A 17443-nucleotide genomic window follows, 5' to 3' on the forward strand; every position below is an offset into this window, starting at 1 on the left:
GGGTGGAGAATAGGTGGATCAGGTACGTAGGCCCAATATGTTTGGTCCTCCTCTGCGTTGCTTTGGAGCATCAGCATCATCAGCAGGTAGAGGGTCCACATGTCGCACCAATCTTTCTGGCAGCCACCGAGGGCCTTCTGCATCCTGTGGAAAAACACAAACATGCCCTCGGCCCCATATGAGGACTGGATCTGGGCCTTGCCAAGATCCAGTAAGTGGATCTTTCCATTTGACCAAAGCCTGAGTGGCAGTAGAAGGATGCCAAAAGCGCTCTGCAGCACTCTTACCATGGGCATCCAAGGTCAAAAAATTTTGAATAAAAAGAGAATGAGACAGGTAATTATGGGGCGTTAGGGGATATAACTCCCCCTTTTTTATTTTTTGTAAAATGACTTTTAATGTGCCATGAGTACGTTCAACAATCCCTTGCCCCTGGGGATTGTAAGGAATGCCAGTAACATGATTAATTAAAAATTGTTGACAAAATAAAGCAAATTTTTTAAACTGCATCAAGCCTTGAATCTGCATTTTTGTAAAAGGAACAACAATCAAATCTGGCTCCTTTCCGTAATATTTTCGAGCTTCCAAACGACTTTTTTGAATTAGGCTGGCCACAAATTTATGATATGGAGTGAGATTTCTTTGGGCTGTTACATGAAGATGTATCCATCTAAGTGGCCCTTCTTGCCATAACACCGCTGTAGGCGTGTGTTTGGTCTCTAAAATATAGGCATGTAAAGGCTTAGAGTAATCTAAAAAGGAGACACGTTGTTGTTGAATGGCTTTCTCAACCTTAGAGAGAGCTTCTCTTGCGGGCTCAGTAAGAGACCTAGGGGAAGTTGGATCAGAGTCCCCTTTTAGAATTTCAAATAGTGGTTTTAGATCTCCAGTAGTTAATCCCAAAGAAGGGCGCAGCCAATTAATGTCTCCCAACAGTTTTTGAAAATCATTAAGAGATTTGAGATGATCTTTTCTAAGCTCTATCTTTTGTGAAGCAAAATATTGAGAAGTATCTTTAGGAATAGCAGAAGGGTGTGGTAACCCTGGCTGGATGGCACCCATAACTTCCATAGTTTCATTTACTTTTCTCAAGTTCTGTAACAATCTCCATTTTTCTGATTTCTTTTTGATTACAAAAATAGGCGAATTCCAGGGTGAATTAGATTTAATCACATGGCCTTTTTTAAGCTGCTCCTGTACAAGCACTTGAGAGGCTAATATTTTTTTTTTTTTTGAGTTAGGGGCCATTGATCTATCCACACAGGCGTATCAGATTTCCAAGTTATTGCCTTTGCAGTTTTTTGGTGGAGTACAGGTAAATCTATGACCCCTGGGGAAAATATCCTAAACCTGTTCTTTGTAAGTTAGGATTCAGTGATATGGGCTCCTGTCGTCCCTGTCCTTCAATTCCTAAGCCCTGTCCTGGGAGGAGCCCTTGATCAAACATTTGCTGAGTTACTTGGGTGTTTGGGCTAAAGAGATAAACTCCCATATCACTCATAATATCTCGTCCCCAGAGATTGACTGGGAGGCCAGGGATAATATACGGTTGGAAAGTTTTCTGATGACCTTTCTCATCCTGCCAAGATAAAAGATTACTACTTTGTTGAGGAGAATGAGATTGGCCTATGCCTTGTAGATCTGTATTAGTAAGATGTGTCGGCCAGTTAGAAGGCCAATGTTCAGCAGATATGCAGGACACATCAGCTCCAGTACCTAAAATTTTTTGAAAACTTTTTTCATTTATTTTAAGTAGCAACACTGGCCGATTTCTCTTTATTTCCTGAATCCAATAAGCATCTGAGGAGCCAAATCCTTGATCTCCACGCTCCTGATCCTGTCTATTTTTTCCTATCTTGATGCGAGGCAGAATAATTAACTGTGCAATTCGGGTACCAGCAGGTATAGCAGAAACGTTCAATGGTGAGTGTGTCATAATTTTAATTTCACCAGTAAAAATCCTCATCAATAACTCCTGGGGAAACATGAATTCCTTTCATGGTTGTACTACTTCTCCCTAACAATAAACCTACAGTTTTTGGGGGTAGGGGCCCAAAAACACCTGTGGGCAATGCTTGCATTCCCATTTCAGGAGTTAATACGATGTCGGTGGTGGAACACAAGTCCAATCCTGTGCTGCCTGCGGTGGCCCTGAATAGATCTGTGATATGTTTTCTTTCAGGGACCCGTTCCCTTTTTGTCCCTGTATCTGCTCCGGAATTTGCAGTGCCCCATAACATTGTTGATTCGGGGCCTGGGGCTGGCCCCTCACCCAGTTTCCCTGGATGGGTTTTCCATCTTTATCTGTCTTAGACTTGCATTCATTAGCCCAATGCTTTCCTCTCCTACATTTAGGGCATATATCTGGCGGCTTTTTTGTGGGAGCCGCTGAATTCTCGGGCTCGGCTTTGCGAGGGCATTGAGCCGCTCGATGTCCCAATTTTCCACAAGTAAAACAAGCCCCAGAACGACTCCCTGCATGGAGTTTTGCCTGTTGATACATTACTTCTTTTATAGGTTTGCCTTGTAAAGCTGCGGCTAGGGCTATACCTTGAGAAAAAGACGGGCCCACATCGGCACACAGGCGAATAAAATCAGATAAAGTTCCTTTTTTTCTAAATGGTCTGATAACTGCTTGACAGGCAGAATTAGCATTCTCATAAGCAAGCTGTTTAATAAAAGCCTGAGTGGCCACCGTTGAACCAAAAGTTCGCCCCGCAGCCGTACTGAGGCGAGACACAAATTCCTGAAATGGTTCATCTGCCCCCTGCCTTATGTGAGTAACCTGTTCTTCCTTATGGGAGGAATCAGGCAACATTCGCCAGGCGTCTTTAGCTGCTGCGGCAATTTGACCATAGGCACCAGGCATATAGCCCATCTGATTTCTCAATTCAGTGTATAAGCCTTCTCCTGCTAACATATCGAAAGTAACAGGAATTTGTCTCAAGGTATTCTCATTAGCCTTTGTTTTGCAATTTTCATAAAATTCTGATTTTCACAAGAGGTAATCACCTCCGGAAAGGCAGGCATGAGCGATGTGTTTCCAATCTTCCGGGGGAGTTGCCTCGCCCGTCAATGCATCTATAATGGCCATAGTAAAAGGGGCAATAGGACCGTACTGCGCGCAAGCTTCCTTTAATTCCTTTACTTGCTTCCACTGAAAAGGTCTCCATTCTCTAAACACATTTCCTGCCTGATCAGTTCTTTCAATAAGAGGATATACTCCAAATTTTTCCGTAGACTCCCCCTGCTTGCGGGCCTCTTCACAAGCCATTTGGAGAGGGGAGCGCACAACAGAATCTGAACCTGGCTTAACATAACCTGGCGGAGGCTTAGTAAACATGTCCCAAATCGGTGGCTGCGGTGGTGGCAGCGGAGGATCCCACATACGAGGTCCCTCTGGAGGTGGTGCAGTGGGGTTAATTACAGGGGATTCGCCACCCCCTGGATTTCCCGGATCTCTATCCTCCTCTCTATAAGGAATCTGGGGAGGCCTGGGACAATTTTCCCCTTCCCTAGTAATCTTGAGTTCTACTAATTGTCCTTGAAGCATCTTTATTTGTTCTGTAAGCGTAAAGATAGGATCTACAAACCGCCTGCTTTCTTGAGCTGCAGCCATTACGGAATATTTTTCCCTGTCATATTTAGCTGCAGCTTCTTCTAAATCTTTCTGATCTTGAGGGCCTAAATTTTTCCATTGATCATCTGGAGGTCCCTGGCTAGCAGGTTTTTTATTATGCATAGGAGCTTCCTCGGCATAGTCAACCCTCTCCCTTTCTCCTAGCTCTTTATTATGCTTAGTAAGTCCCTTTGCATATCTGACTTCCTCCCCCTCCTCCTTCTCCTCCGGAGAGGCGGCAGATGGAAGAATTTTTTCATTTTCAGCCTGTTTCACTTTTTCTAGTCTACAACTCTCACTTTTAAGATTTAAACAGTCTCTTATCAAAGTCCATAACCCGAATGTTTTTATAGGGACCCGCTGAGGTCCTTGGGCAATATAATAGCCTTGTAATTGTTCTCCAACCTTTTTCCCAGTTTCCAAGCTGACGGTACCTTTATTTGGAAACTTAGGGCAAACTTCCTTTACAAATTCTAAAAGTTTATCTAATTGCTCTTTGCTCACCCTGCTGCCACGGGCGGCAAGTAATCTCTTAAGTCCTCTAACATACAGGTCCTTGCTGCTAGCGTGACCCATTTCTTTGTTCCCTAACTCGGCCCTTCTTTCACACAAATTTCACTCAGATGCCCGTCTGGCCGTGCCCCTCTCGGGACCAAATCTGTCGTAGCTAGAGGCGTTTCGGTATAAACCCCCGAACTGGTGGGACGGAGCCCCAATCGCCGTTATGCCATATGACAGAACCGGAACCTCAGATTAGGGCCCAAACAAGCTCCGTAACACGAAGTCGTGGAGCTACCATTCACTCACACACACATTCGACCGAGGGGACTGTGCCTCACTCACCGCGCATCCATGAACTACGCCCCACAATCTGAGCCGGATCCTAACCATGCGGTGTTCCTCACCGTTACCCCTATATTCAGGTCCCTGTTCGGGCGCCAAAATGTAGCGGACCAGCCGTTACGAGTCAAACAGTTCCTGACAAGGGGAGTGGGAATGAAAAAGAGACACTCACACAATTGATGATGCGGCCGGTCTTCAGTGATCCTGAAGCCCAGAGTTTACTTTCCTTTACCAATTTATACCACCTGTGTACGTGCAGCTTAACAATCACGAGTGTGCATTACCTCATTGAGAGTAAATTTTTAACTTCTACATAGAAACTACAAAATCACTGAAACTTCCCCAAAGTCATTTTCTCAATGACAAAGCCCACCAATTACCCTGACAATCATCAGTGATCTGTGTCCGGGAACTGGCCGTTCCCACCTCATTCCTTAGCAGCTTGCAAGCACCCTCCAGGTGTAAGCAGAGACAACGCCTTAAGAGCTAAAACTGAGCCAGTCTGCAAGGTTACAGAATAAACAAGAAATCATGGCTCCCCACACACTTCTTAATTTTTTCTCTTTTATTCTGAATGTCTAACTTCTAAATAATCCTTGGTTTCACTTCTTCATCAAATATTTTAGCAATTTCCGAATCATTAGTTAACAAAGGGAGGAGATACTGAGATATGAAGAATTCAGGTGGTTTTCTGGAGTGTTTTGGTTGTAGTTCAGCTATTATGCTCTATCATTTAAATTTTCGTATTTTAAATATAAATGAGTCAAATTCACAAACGACAAAATAACAAACAGTGTTACTGAGAATTTTGACAGAGGACCAATAGTTAAAAGCTTGGCTTTGCAGGTCCTGGACTTTTGACTTTCTCGGATGTCATCTGATGGTTCTTTTCTGATTAACTGTCATCTGATTCCAAGTAATAGAAATGAGAAGAGACAAAATGAAATAAAATTGTGGCTTAGATGCAATTTTATAATAGTTCCTGCATTTTTATCACCTATTACATTCAAACATTATGCTTTTAGTTTGAAAACATATATATTATCAATGCAAAACACCTGGAAAACCTAAATGCAAAATACTAAAAATTCCAAAATCACCTATAACTATGAACATCTTCCACACTACATTTTATTTTATTTTGATTTTTTAAAAGGCTTTCATTATAAGGTTGAACAAATACCAGCTTGTAGGTGTGTTAGTACAAGTCTGTAACATCTATGTACAGCAACGGCCACACCAACGGCCACAACAGCATGTACATGTCTCAGGTTTGGCCACATTCACATCTGAAAAGAGGAACATTCCTTTTTCTGTCTACATTTTTATAGCACTAGGGAACTACTTCTCAGACTCCACATTTCACTTGTCTCTCCCCGTTGGACCCAGTTCACATGGCACTAGAGTAGGAGGATCTAGGGCATAAGAAGGGAGGCAATAAGGCCACTCTAACATTGTGACAACCAAGATGGAGGCTAGAGTGTTGATTTCCAACAATTAGAGAAGGGGGAAGATACCCCTTTCTACTAAGAGGAGGTGAAGATGAAGGGATAGTCTTAATTCTAAGCATTCAAGACACAAATGCAACAGAAGATAGTAGCCATTAAGAAATCATGAAGAGTTGCCAATTACCTCTGCCAAGTACCCCATGGCAAAATATTTCATATAACTTAAAAAAGAAAAGTCAACAGAGGTCTCAAGTTTTCAACTAAAAACCTTGAAGTATAAAAAATTAAGACACTGAAAATTTAATCCCAACTGACCCCATTCTTCTACACAAAAACCATCCTCTAAGCATACAATGGAATCCAAGGCATTCTTTTGAGATACTCGTTGCGTCAAACCACTTCAGGTCTTGAGTTAACACAGCAACATGTCTGAGGCTGAGAACATCTGCTCCTGAAGAACAAGGCTTTTGATGATGTTTCCAATGTACCCCATAAGGGAGCAGTGTCTTGGGTAAATAAAAACTTTAAAGTCAAAATTAGAAAACTGTCTCTGATTCAGGCACTTTCCTTTCCTCACCATCAGGCTTTTGCCCTAACTGGTAGAATACTACCTGGTACTCTTCAAAAGCCTGACCCAGCTGCCATCACATAAGTTTTATTGTGAAGTGAGACCGAACCTGCAGTGTCCCAGTGTTTTCTTCATGGCAAAGAGGAATAGTGGTATTCATTTGCTTTAAAAAATACTACAGTTGACAGATTTGATTTCAAAACTGCCTTTGGCCATAGACAGTCTTATAAAATACTCAAATAAGGAAAATGAGGTGAAACACCAATAGCAGTAGCTGCTATGTTTCATGAGCCATCCACAACCCAAAAGAGCTGTGTCCCAAGGAACTCAAAGCCTGGGATGGCCAAACGGAGAGATCCCCTTTTCTGAAGTGTCTACCTTACAACTGCCCTGGGTTGAGCCAAGGACCTGTGGTCCATAAACAACATATTAAAGCTAATGAGAACACAAAGCCATAGTCAGAGCATTAAAGGTGAAAGTGGACATGCTGGCGAACCTTAGTCAGTAGCCAGTACCCATTCAGACTGGGGAACATGTCTTAACCCCGGGAGTTGACTAACATGGTTTGCATGTGTATGTCTAAGAGCTTCTGGGTGGCCTTTGGTCACAGGTAGTTTTAGTAATTTAAGGAAGAGGAAGTTCGGTGTTAACCAAAGAGCTCCTTATATTTCTTTTTTGAGAGATGCAAATAGATTTTGACATTACTAAACTGGAATTTTTAAAGGTTTCCTAAGCAACAATGTATAGATGGCATAAGCAAAAATTTAGAATGTAAAATTTTATAAAATAAACACCCAGAGAAAAGCAGAATGTTATTTTAGTACCATTTCAGATATAGGTTTTCCTTAAAGACTGAAACCCTCCATGGACAAGCAGGTAAGAAGTCCCCTTCTTCCAACAAGCGATTTCTGACTTTGGCTGTTTTTTATAAAATGCTGATCCAAAAAAGATTTTCCAGGATAGACAGTACAACCCTGACTGACAAAGCTTTTAAGAAGAAATGGTACAGGGCTGTCTGTAGGCCACTGTGAGACAAGGGTCATTGCATGAAACGTCTCTTTTCTGGATTCATTGATTCAAACCCTGCAGCTGCAGGGTTTCACGCTGGGATTCATGTTCCAAGCTCTGCACTACTAGTGTGACACAGCTACCTGGTCACCCCTCACATGGGCTCACCCCTGGCTGATGACAGCAAGTGGCAAATAAACTGTCTTCCCAGGCCCACGGTGCCCAGCCCAGCAGAATCTGTGAGCAAGAGCTTTAAAATCCCCCTAACACTCAGGTGGGAGGCCAGGCCAGAGATGGGGGATCAGCCTCAATGAACTCATTCAGTTGCTTTTCCTTGTCGTGACTGTGCCCATCTCGAGGAAAATTCTTTTCTTCATGTGGCTTGTTAAAAAGTTAAGAAAGGACTAGTTTTCAACTTTGGTCAAAACAAAAAGCTTTTGCACGAGTGTCTAGCTCTGTCCAAGTGCACTTTACTCAAGGCTGCTCTTGATAGTTTATAGTAGAGGCATTGCACGAGCTCTCAGCCACATCTTCAGGTTTCATCACAAATGATGACTTATGTCTGAAGTCACCCTCCTCATCTGTTCTGACCTAGCTGACGCCATCTGGCTTCCCTGGATTCTTGTAACTTTCCCCATTCTGTTTATTGTTGATGAAGAAACCACATCTGCATGCACAGCTGATGCCCACTGTTATCAGGGCCAGCACAGCAAGGACAGCCAGAACACCGCCAGTGATTCCACCTGATATTCAGGTCAAACGTCCATCTCTTGCTCCACACACCTGGCAGAGGCTGGTCGTTGGGAGCGATGCCGTAATACTGCCTTGTGAACAGTGCTGAAAACCAGAGTGCCTGTTTCAGAATTTAAGAAAAAAGAGGAATTTCGAAACCTGGGATTGGCTCTGGAATCTGTTGGCAGCGGCACATCATTAAGACACCAGCCGTAATGAGGTGGGTGGGGAGAGGGGCAAGGTGAAGTCCCTCCTTTCTGGCAGTGCACTGTTGCCGTCTTGCCTACAACGCAGCCTTTGGTACTCTGCACACAGCAGGTACTGGCTTCACTTGCACAGTTAACTCAAAGACAATCTCGTCCATTTCTTTGTGGTCTTTTCAAGCAACCACCTCACAGCGATAAAGAGCTGAGTTTGTCCAGTTTACATTCCAGATCTTTCGAGAGATTTCCCCCACTAGTTCTGCAGGACCTGCCACATCTTCCCTGTATTTTGTTGTCGAAAAACACACATGTGGTTTGGGCTTCTTGAATTTTCTTCCATTCAATCCTGGGGTCATTTGTTTGTGAATCTGTAATGATGCAAGGCAGCTCCACACGTTCAAATTCCTGTACCACTGGGTTTCGGATGCTGGATTTGAGATTCACCGTTCCTAGCAGGTAAGCCCCTGAGAAGCAGAAGAGCTGGAGTCCGCTCTGCGGCTTACGCGCCAGGTGGATTTCTACACTACCTTTTAAAAAGAGAGTTCTGAGAGCACACATTGAGAAAGGAAATCGACAAGTTAAAAGAAATGAGTATTATCTTAAGTGTTGGCATCATGGATTATTAATATTTCATTCTCTATATTTTGCTGTGTTTCCCAAAATTTCTATACGGAAGATGTAATCTGAAAGAACCCCCCCCCCCCCCCAAAAAAAAAGCACCAAACAAACAAAACAAAAAAGCACAAATCAATAGAAAGAACATGCAATGAGTGATTACCTGAAAAATAAATGAACAAATATTTCTTTCTAGGATATCCTACCAACCAAACACTAACTGACGACTCATCAGCTAATACTCTGCTAGTTAATAGTCACACACAGCAATCAAACTGGCTCAAAGAACAACCTGAACCTCCTTTCCCATAATTCCCTTCTCACTAGTTTCCCGTGAATCCCAGGGCTTCAAACATCTCTCTGCAAGAAGTTAGCCCGCCCCCTCACTCTTGACTGGCCATTCATGATTGGTTCCGCCCCACGCGATCAGTTTGAGGCTCTTGATTGGATAAGAGCGAGCCTGGTGGGCTGGACGGGTTCTGACAGCAGGCGCGGAGGCGTGGCTACCGCCGCTCAAAAATTCTACCCTAGCTCCTGCTGCACCATGTATCACCGTGCACTCCGACTCCTCGCGCGCTCGCGTCTGCTCGTGCGGGCTCCATCCTCAACCTCGGCTCCGGGCCTAGGTGGCGAGGTCGCCCTCCCATTCCGGCTCTCGACCGCCGCTCGAATGGTGAGCGCGAGCCTCCGGTACCCCAACCTCCCCGCGGTGACCTTCAGCCTTCCGGCTCGCCGGCCCGGGCGCCCGCGGGCGTCCTGGCCGAGCCCTGCCGTGGGCTGCGCGCGTGCGCGGCGTGGCGGCCTCCTTGGCCCCCGCCACCCTCTCTAGAGCGGGGAAAGGAGTTTCCGCCCGGGTTGAGCGCTTGTGCAAGGGAGGCAGCCGGCGGCGTGGGTCCTGCTCCTGGCCCCTCTCCGGGAGCCCCACGACCGGGATGAGCCTAGGCGCTGGCTTCAGCCACGCTTACTGCTGTGTTGCTGCGATGCGCAGGCCCCCGCCCTGGGTTGCTGTCTTCAGGACAAGGAGGAGAGTGGGGACACGGGCAGCTCCCGCCCCTGCCCCTTAGTAGGGCCTAGCTGGCCCATCCCTGGCGGAGTGCTAATCTAGTCGCCTCGGAACTCTGGCTTCTTGAGTCACCACGCTACAGTGAACTGCTTTCAGGTCCAGGTGGGGTTGAAGGTTCTTAGGAACCTAAAAGATTTTACTTCTCATGGAATTGCCTGTTTAGTTCGTTAGGCTGCATATGGTTTATCCCACTGAACTTTTGTAAAACCCTGAAATTTGTGAACGTGGCCTGAGTATCCTGAAGCATGTTAGAGGAGATTGGATAGGACCTAACTATAGCTGGATTAGTTATTTTATTCAGAAAGACCGCTAAGGAACCTGAAGGCCCCAGTTCAGGTTATGAGATACTGACTTAAATAGGTCTCTGCTCTGTAGAGTGTCACCTTCTGTATTTCGGACTTCAACAAGCAATACGTACGTACACATGTATATTGCTGGGAAAAATTGGGAAAATAAATGATAGTTTAGGAAGAGTTCCAGTTCTTCACTATTCACTGTGCTGTGCTATGAGCTTTGTAATCAAAGCTGTGATTTCTAACCCTACTCTGCTACTCAAGGTTGGGATTTTGGGCCAGTTGTCTCCGTGCCTCAGTTTCTGCATGTAAAATGAAAATCATTACAGCCACTGAGCAACACTGCACCTGTGAAAGTACTTTGACCAAGTTTGGCATGTGCTAAGGGCTCATTAAATAAATGCTCCCATCTAGGATATTTCAAAGGCCAAGACATTTTCTAGACCATAAACTTTAAGATAATTTGATGCCATCACTATACCTGAAACTACCAAATCAGGAATGCTTTCTACTCTTGGGACACCCTGCTCGAATACTTTTAGTACACTTTAGAGCCTTTTAAATTAATTAATTAATTAATTGTGTTTTTAAAGGGAATAGGAGATTGAAGAACTGAATCTATCCCATTGATGCAAGTATCAAAAATAGCACTGCCTTGCTTTTAAGGTTGTAATGTTAGCTAACATCAGATGTGGATTTTTTTTTCCTAATTATTCTGAATACATCTTTGCCCTCTAATCTCAGCTCCAAAAATCTCTGTGTTGATTTTGATTACAAGTTTTTCTTGTTGCTAGTGTTGAGAAATTCACATAACCCTAGATGCCCTAAGTTACCTTTTATCTGAAAGAACACGTTAAGGTCATCCAATAGGAAGAAAACGTTTATGAATGCTGGTGTGTATTGGGCCCTGGGAATAAGACAGTTGCTGTGGGCATAGAGTTTAGACTGCTGGGGCAGATTAAAGAAGAAAAGCAGTTAAAGAAGCAAAGAAGTCACACAAAAGTAATTACAGCATGGTAAATGCTACTGAGGAGAAAAAGTACAGTGAAATGGACTATATAATGGAGACAAGCCATGATACTACCTTGGTAGCATGTGGATAGGGAGAACTTCCATTTTTTAGAGTCACTTTTCTTTATTTCTTGAATGATCTTCAGTATGGTCATAAGGTCTGGAAACATAATGTTTTATATTGCAATGTAATATTAATAAACTATTTATTGTATATTATATATTTGTCAGTATTTCAAGACTTAATGGTCATCCGATATTTTAAGACCAGAAAGACTTTTTTAGAAAGAAACTGAAAACCCAAACACAAGTCAAATTTTGGATTTTTATCTGGAAAGCCTTTTTGCGTGAGAAATGATTTGGATTTATTTGAACACTGAAATATTCTGCTAAACCACCTTAGACTGAGAATCTGAAAAGCATTTTTCCTTTTCTTTAGGAGGTGCCGTGGTTTAAAGGTTATCTTATACATGCACATGCATGGGGACATCTAATAGGCCCAAGGCCTATATTTTTTTGCTGACTTTTCCAGTTTAAATTGGCATGCAAATTTTGAGACGATCCCATCAATTACTGAGGTTCCTGGGTTAGTGGCTGCTAATAGTACTTAGTATTTCTAGGGCTTAATCGTGATCATACTGCAGTGAACACTGGACACGTTATGCATTCATGCTTCTCTAAGAGGGGAAGTGATTGTGAGTGAACACGCAGATCCCAGGAACCACTGGGAAATCGTGCCTCTGGGCCTTCCCCATGCCTAGCTGGTTAAGCTTTTTAAGTCATAGTGTTAATTCCGAAAGTGTAAACCACCTTCTCCCAGAAATTCTGCTCTTTGAAGTATGGGGAATGAAGACATGGTTTTAAAAAAAAATGGTGATTTTTTTTTAACAATGGAATATACTATATGAATTAAAAATTTATATTTAAGAGATGCCATTCATCACTTCAGTTTTCATTAAAAACACTACTAATTTTTTTATTAACTTTGGTGAGCATCCCTCTTTTTGCCCAAGCCAATGGGGAAAAGTATTATACAGGATAATGAAGGAAGATTCTGAAAACCATGCAAGTGCTTTCCAAACCTCAGGTGGACTCATTAGTGGATAGTGAGATTTTTTTTGGACAGCATAGACTAGCATAGAATAGAAAACATCAGTGACTAACATATATTGTTTCATAAAATTTTTGCTTTAGGTTTGTATGCGTCTGCACATGTGTTTATGCATGTGCAGAATCACGATATAAAGTTGTTTTCTGTGGGTCATTGTATAGAGCGTTTTGAAGAGATTTGGCTAAGTTACCTGGTTCATCATTCCTCTATCCATATGTCCTCGTATATGTTCACCTAATGGATGCCAACCTCACATAGGCATAGCCTGCTGTGACAGTTTTTCTCTAATTCCTGGTGATGTCCGGAGTGTTTTATAGTATTGCTTCATTTTCTGTTCTACAAATTGTGATTTCAGCCACAATTGACTTCTATACTTTTTAAATGATCGTTGTCAAGATTCTAGAATTTGATTGAGGCTGTTGTTTCTTGATTTAGAATTAAAATTTTTTTAAGGTTTAAGCTGAAGAAAATAGCTAAAATTTATTCATCAAGATCTTTCCAAGTAACTTTGAATGAATCTGAGTTTTATCATAGCAACCTGTTACTTAGGGGACAAAGTTAATGCTGTTTTATGGTGAAATTTTAATAATTTTGAACACACAAAGTGATAACATAAATTTAAGGAATGGAACCTGATTGCACAAATGGCTTAGGGAAACCAGTCTCTCTCCTTTGTTGCCAGCATCTTGTTGCTGGCTGTCTCATAACAAAGTGATGGGGAAGAAGACCTGTCATTGTCCAGTGCCACTGCTGTCATTGCTAGTGTTGGACCACGTATATTTGACATACAAGGATATTTACTTAGAACATCTAAAGAAAGATCATAACGCAAAATATTTTATTTGTGCATTTGAAAGTTAGAACCCAGCTGCTTTTGGTTTACAGAGTAGGAGGCACGTTGGTATACAGTGGTGTCAATGTAACCAAGCTCTGTTAGAGAAAAATCTATACTTTAGCTCCTTTTATCTACAAGTTCAAGGGGTACAGTTCAAGGGCTTCTTGTGGGCTGATTTGGAGTGACTCCCTCTGTTTCTTGGTTTACGGAAGTGATGATAAAAAAGTGGTTCCAAGCAGGTTTGGAATCCAACAGTCCAGTTTTGAGTGTTTCAGTCCCCCTTTCTATCTGGGTGATCTGCTGAGATTGTTTAATCGCTCCGAGCCTCAGTATCTCCTTCTTTAAAGTGGGATGGTAATAGTAAAATCTCCTAGGGTGGTTGTGAATGTCAAATAAAGCAATGCTTGTAAAGTCTTGGCCACCTAGCACAGTAAATGCCAGGATATGATTATTTTTATTAGCTTCTCCCTATTGGCTTAGGCCAGTCCTCAGCAGACTTTTAGGCATGGAAAAAAATATGTCTCATTGGTTATATTTCTATATTTCTGCCTAGATACAATGATATTTTTTTTTTCGTGCAATCTAAAAGTCTTTATAACATATAAAGGGTTTTGTAAATCAAGTCCCATAACTACAGATTAAGTTTTTCCTTGTCAAAGGACTGTTTCCTTAAAAAAGATTACTTGGCCTGGATTTTTAAATCTTTTGAATCATTGACCATGTTTAATTCATAATTAATGTAAGATGAACATTAATTAGAGCTCTGAGTATTTCCCTGAAGTGCATTTGCATTGTATGCTTGTAATGTAGGCTTAATATAACGTATCATGTGTAAATTCCAAATTTCTAGTGCTTTACAATACAAATTTTTGCAGTGTTGTAAAATATTTTTTGAGCAGTTATTGACTTTTTTTTTATTAGTGTAAGTTGATGTTCTTGGTAGAACATCACCTAGGTTCTGCATAAAAGGGACTTTGGGTTCTTATTCTGGGTGATGGATTGGCTTCAAGATATAAACTCCCTAAAGTCATATGTAAGATTTTGTATATGTGTATTTACATTCATGTTTATAGAGAGAGGATCCATAGCTTTCTTCATGTTCCCAAAGGGTTCCATCACCCCGAAAAGGTTAAGAACCATCTCCCTTTATCTGTACATTTATTTTAATTTGTAAATGAGAAAAGCTGACTTGCAGAAGGTTTGACACAGCGAAGTCTGGAGCATCCATACCGCACTAAGTTATCTCTCGTGCATAGCATTTGTAGACCACGGCTAAGCTTTGTTTAAATATGTAATATTTTTAAATGTTAAATTATCGTTCTTAGGCCATTTTTTTAAAGTTCCCAGTAAAATAAGCATTAAGCTAAGTACATTGACTTGGCCAAAGCTTGACCGACAATAGGCAAACTCCTGAATTGGAAAAGATTATTTTTGCTTCAAAGGCTTTCTTTGTATTTACTATCTGTGTAGTGTATGAATTCTGTAATCTGCCTTTAACATCTATATTAATAAATTTGTGACTAAAATTCTCAGAAAAGAGCTGGAGGAGGGGAGCAGAATGAGAATCAAAATGGAACATTTTGCCTTTGTGGGACTTAGGAAGGTTTCTTTTCCCTTACAGCTGATATGATGTTATTGCTTTTGATACTTGATTTCTTTTCAAGCTGTAAACAGTGTCTTATCTTTATCTTTAGGCTAGCCAAAATTCCTTTCGGATAGAATATGATACCTTTGGTGAACTCCAGGTCCCAAACGATAAGTATTATGGCGCCCAGACTGTGAGGTCCACCATGAACTTTAAGATTGGAGGTGTGACGGAACGCATGCCAGTAAGTGGATTTTGTGGGAATATTGGCTTATCTGGATGAACTTGTCTTTGTTCAAATGAGTCACTTCATTTTATAAATAAATACTGGATAGAGTTAAAATGTAGTTATTAGAGAACTTTGTGAGTAATGAGACGTTTCTCTTTCATTAAAATATCAAAGAAGTTTTTGAAGTTTAGTATACCATTTTGAGCTGTGCCTTTGAATGTTTTGGATTTTTATTTGATAGAACTAACTTGTTTGTCTTTTTATTCTTGCTGGGATTTTTCAGGTTTTCACTAGGATTTTACAGTGTGTAAATAATTTTCATTTCAATACTTAAATTTTATTCATTTTTTACTGATTAGCACTGGTTTTTAAAAATTGATTTAAAAGAAAACAGTTTTTTTTTTATATTATACTTTCTATCTACTTTGGTATCAATTTCCAGAAAAGTATACACAAAAACCTAAAACTATTATTCTTTACCATGCCTGGCATATGATAGTGTGTAAGTATTTGTTCAATGCTACATGAATGATTTAATGATGATAATTTTTTCTGTCATATTTCTTTAAATCTAAGATGACATCAATTAGTGGATGCACCGATATGTACCACTAAGAAAGAAAAGGGCTGCCAGTCGTGAGATGTCATTGTTCGTAAGACGCATCTTGATTTCAGAGATGTTAAAGTGTGAAAAGAATGAATGAAATACATTACATGTCCTACTGGAGCCCAGCTAGAGTATGAGAAATAGTCAGTGCAGGACTGCAGGATAGGCTAGGAAACCTAGAAGTAGCCAGGCTTCATCCGGTGAGATATTGTTTAACAGTTACCTTCTAAATACACTTGTTATTTTGTAGTAATTTTAGCTTTCATAGTTTAGCTCATTCCTAAGCCTTCAAGACTGAATCTTAACATGTTCATACAATTTTACAGTCGGCAACTGTATCTTCTTTGAAGAAAATCTCTTTGTTATTGTTACCTTTAGCCAGCTTGGTGGTCAGGTAAACGAACACAGGCTCAGATGACATGGTTGGGTGACAAAGGGTAGCAACTGATCCAAGAACATTCTCATCTAGTTCAACTTGTGGGGACTAGGGAGATCAGTCCTACCCCATATTGGTGCATGTTTTGATTTTGCTGCTTGAACCAGCAAAGTATGTGAGTCTGGGTGTGCATGATTGCTGGTGCTCCAGGGACAGAAGAGCTGTTCTTTGTGTGAGAAAGATGGGCACTTGGAATATCAGTATTGTCACATTTGCCTTCATCTGGATTAATTTCCTGAGCTTCATTCAATACTAAACAGGCTATGTGTGCCTGCAGCTGAGTAGTATGAGTACACCCAACCCTTTGTACCTGAGGTTCAAAGGAAAACAAAGTTAAAAATGATTATGAACTTCTAATGGGAATAAATTAAGAATAATGAGACTTTTGTTTTCTCCAGTGATACATTTTACCATTTTATTTTAATAGTGTTCAGTGGAACTCTCTGCTGGGACCTCTTTTCCTTTGTAGGAGGCCACAGACGTGGGTCAGTCACTCCCTTCAGGTGGCCAGGGCTGATTGACATTTGCTTATGACTTTGGCAGTGGTTTAACCCACCATGCAGTGTTCTGTGAAATTTACATTCCCATTTGTTTTCATGTTTAAAGTTTTTAAGTTTCTAATCCTATGTGCCATTTGTCTCCATTTCATTTGGGTAAAACACTAACAGTGTTTTACTTTTCATTTTTTAAAATGAAAAAAAAATACATGTTCTGTTTTTATTTCCTTTTCTGTTTGTGCCTTGGTTTGTCGTCCTTTTGGCCTAGATTTAATGTCTTATTCCTTACTCTTTTTTGTTTTTCCATTTCATTTCCCTATGAGAACTGCAGCATCTCTTTTATAAATTCGTTACCCTCTTCCTCACCCTTCTCTCCCTCTGCTCTTTTCCCATTCAAACCACGTATGGGATCTATACCACAATCTGTATTATTCATTTTGACAGGAACACCTTATTTATCTTACAAAAATGATGTATCATTTCATTGAAACCTCATCATAAGTTACTCAATTTACCCTTTCAAATTTGGTAAGGAGATTTGGGGTAGGAAGTAAAAAGATCTGCAAACTAAAAGCATTTGAAATCTGGTTATATATATCAGAAGCTATCACCTTTAGAACTCTAGGTTTAAAAAAATTCTTCTGAGAGAAATTTCCAGTGACTTATTAAATATCAAGCTTCACTAATTAGAAAATTGTTTTTTGGCTTGATACCCATTCAGTAACTTTATTTTATACTAA

At 41.1% G+C, this 17443-nt stretch overlaps 1 protein-coding gene and 1 pseudogene across 2 annotated transcripts in view; one reads left to right on the forward strand and one right to left on the reverse strand.

Annotated features, from left to right (window-relative positions):
• Positions 1–7960: 7960 nt before the first annotated feature.
• On the reverse strand, positions 7961–8979 carry LOC117018501 (junctional adhesion molecule C-like; annotated as a pseudogene).
• Positions 8980–9540: 561 nt separating this feature from the next.
• FH (fumarate hydratase) overlaps positions 9541–17443 on the forward strand; it is a 31266-nt gene continuing 23363 nt past the window's right edge. The window contains exons 1-2 of one of the 2 annotated variants that reach the window (XM_033099773.1): positions 9541–9709; positions 15044–15178. In XM_033099773.1, coding sequence (XP_032955664.1) covers positions 9581–9709; positions 15044–15178 — 264 coding nt within the window. In that variant the 5' untranslated portion in view covers positions 9541–9580. Of the gene's footprint in view, positions 9710–9951; positions 10202–15043; positions 15179–17443 lie in introns of those variants that run through there. The other variant, XM_033099774.1, reaches the window with a different exon arrangement.

This window comes from Rhinolophus ferrumequinum, chromosome 27 (assembly GCF_004115265.2).
Source record: "Rhinolophus ferrumequinum isolate MPI-CBG mRhiFer1 chromosome 27, mRhiFer1_v1.p, whole genome shotgun sequence".
NCBI lineage: Eukaryota > Metazoa > Chordata > Mammalia > Chiroptera > Rhinolophidae > Rhinolophus > Rhinolophus ferrumequinum.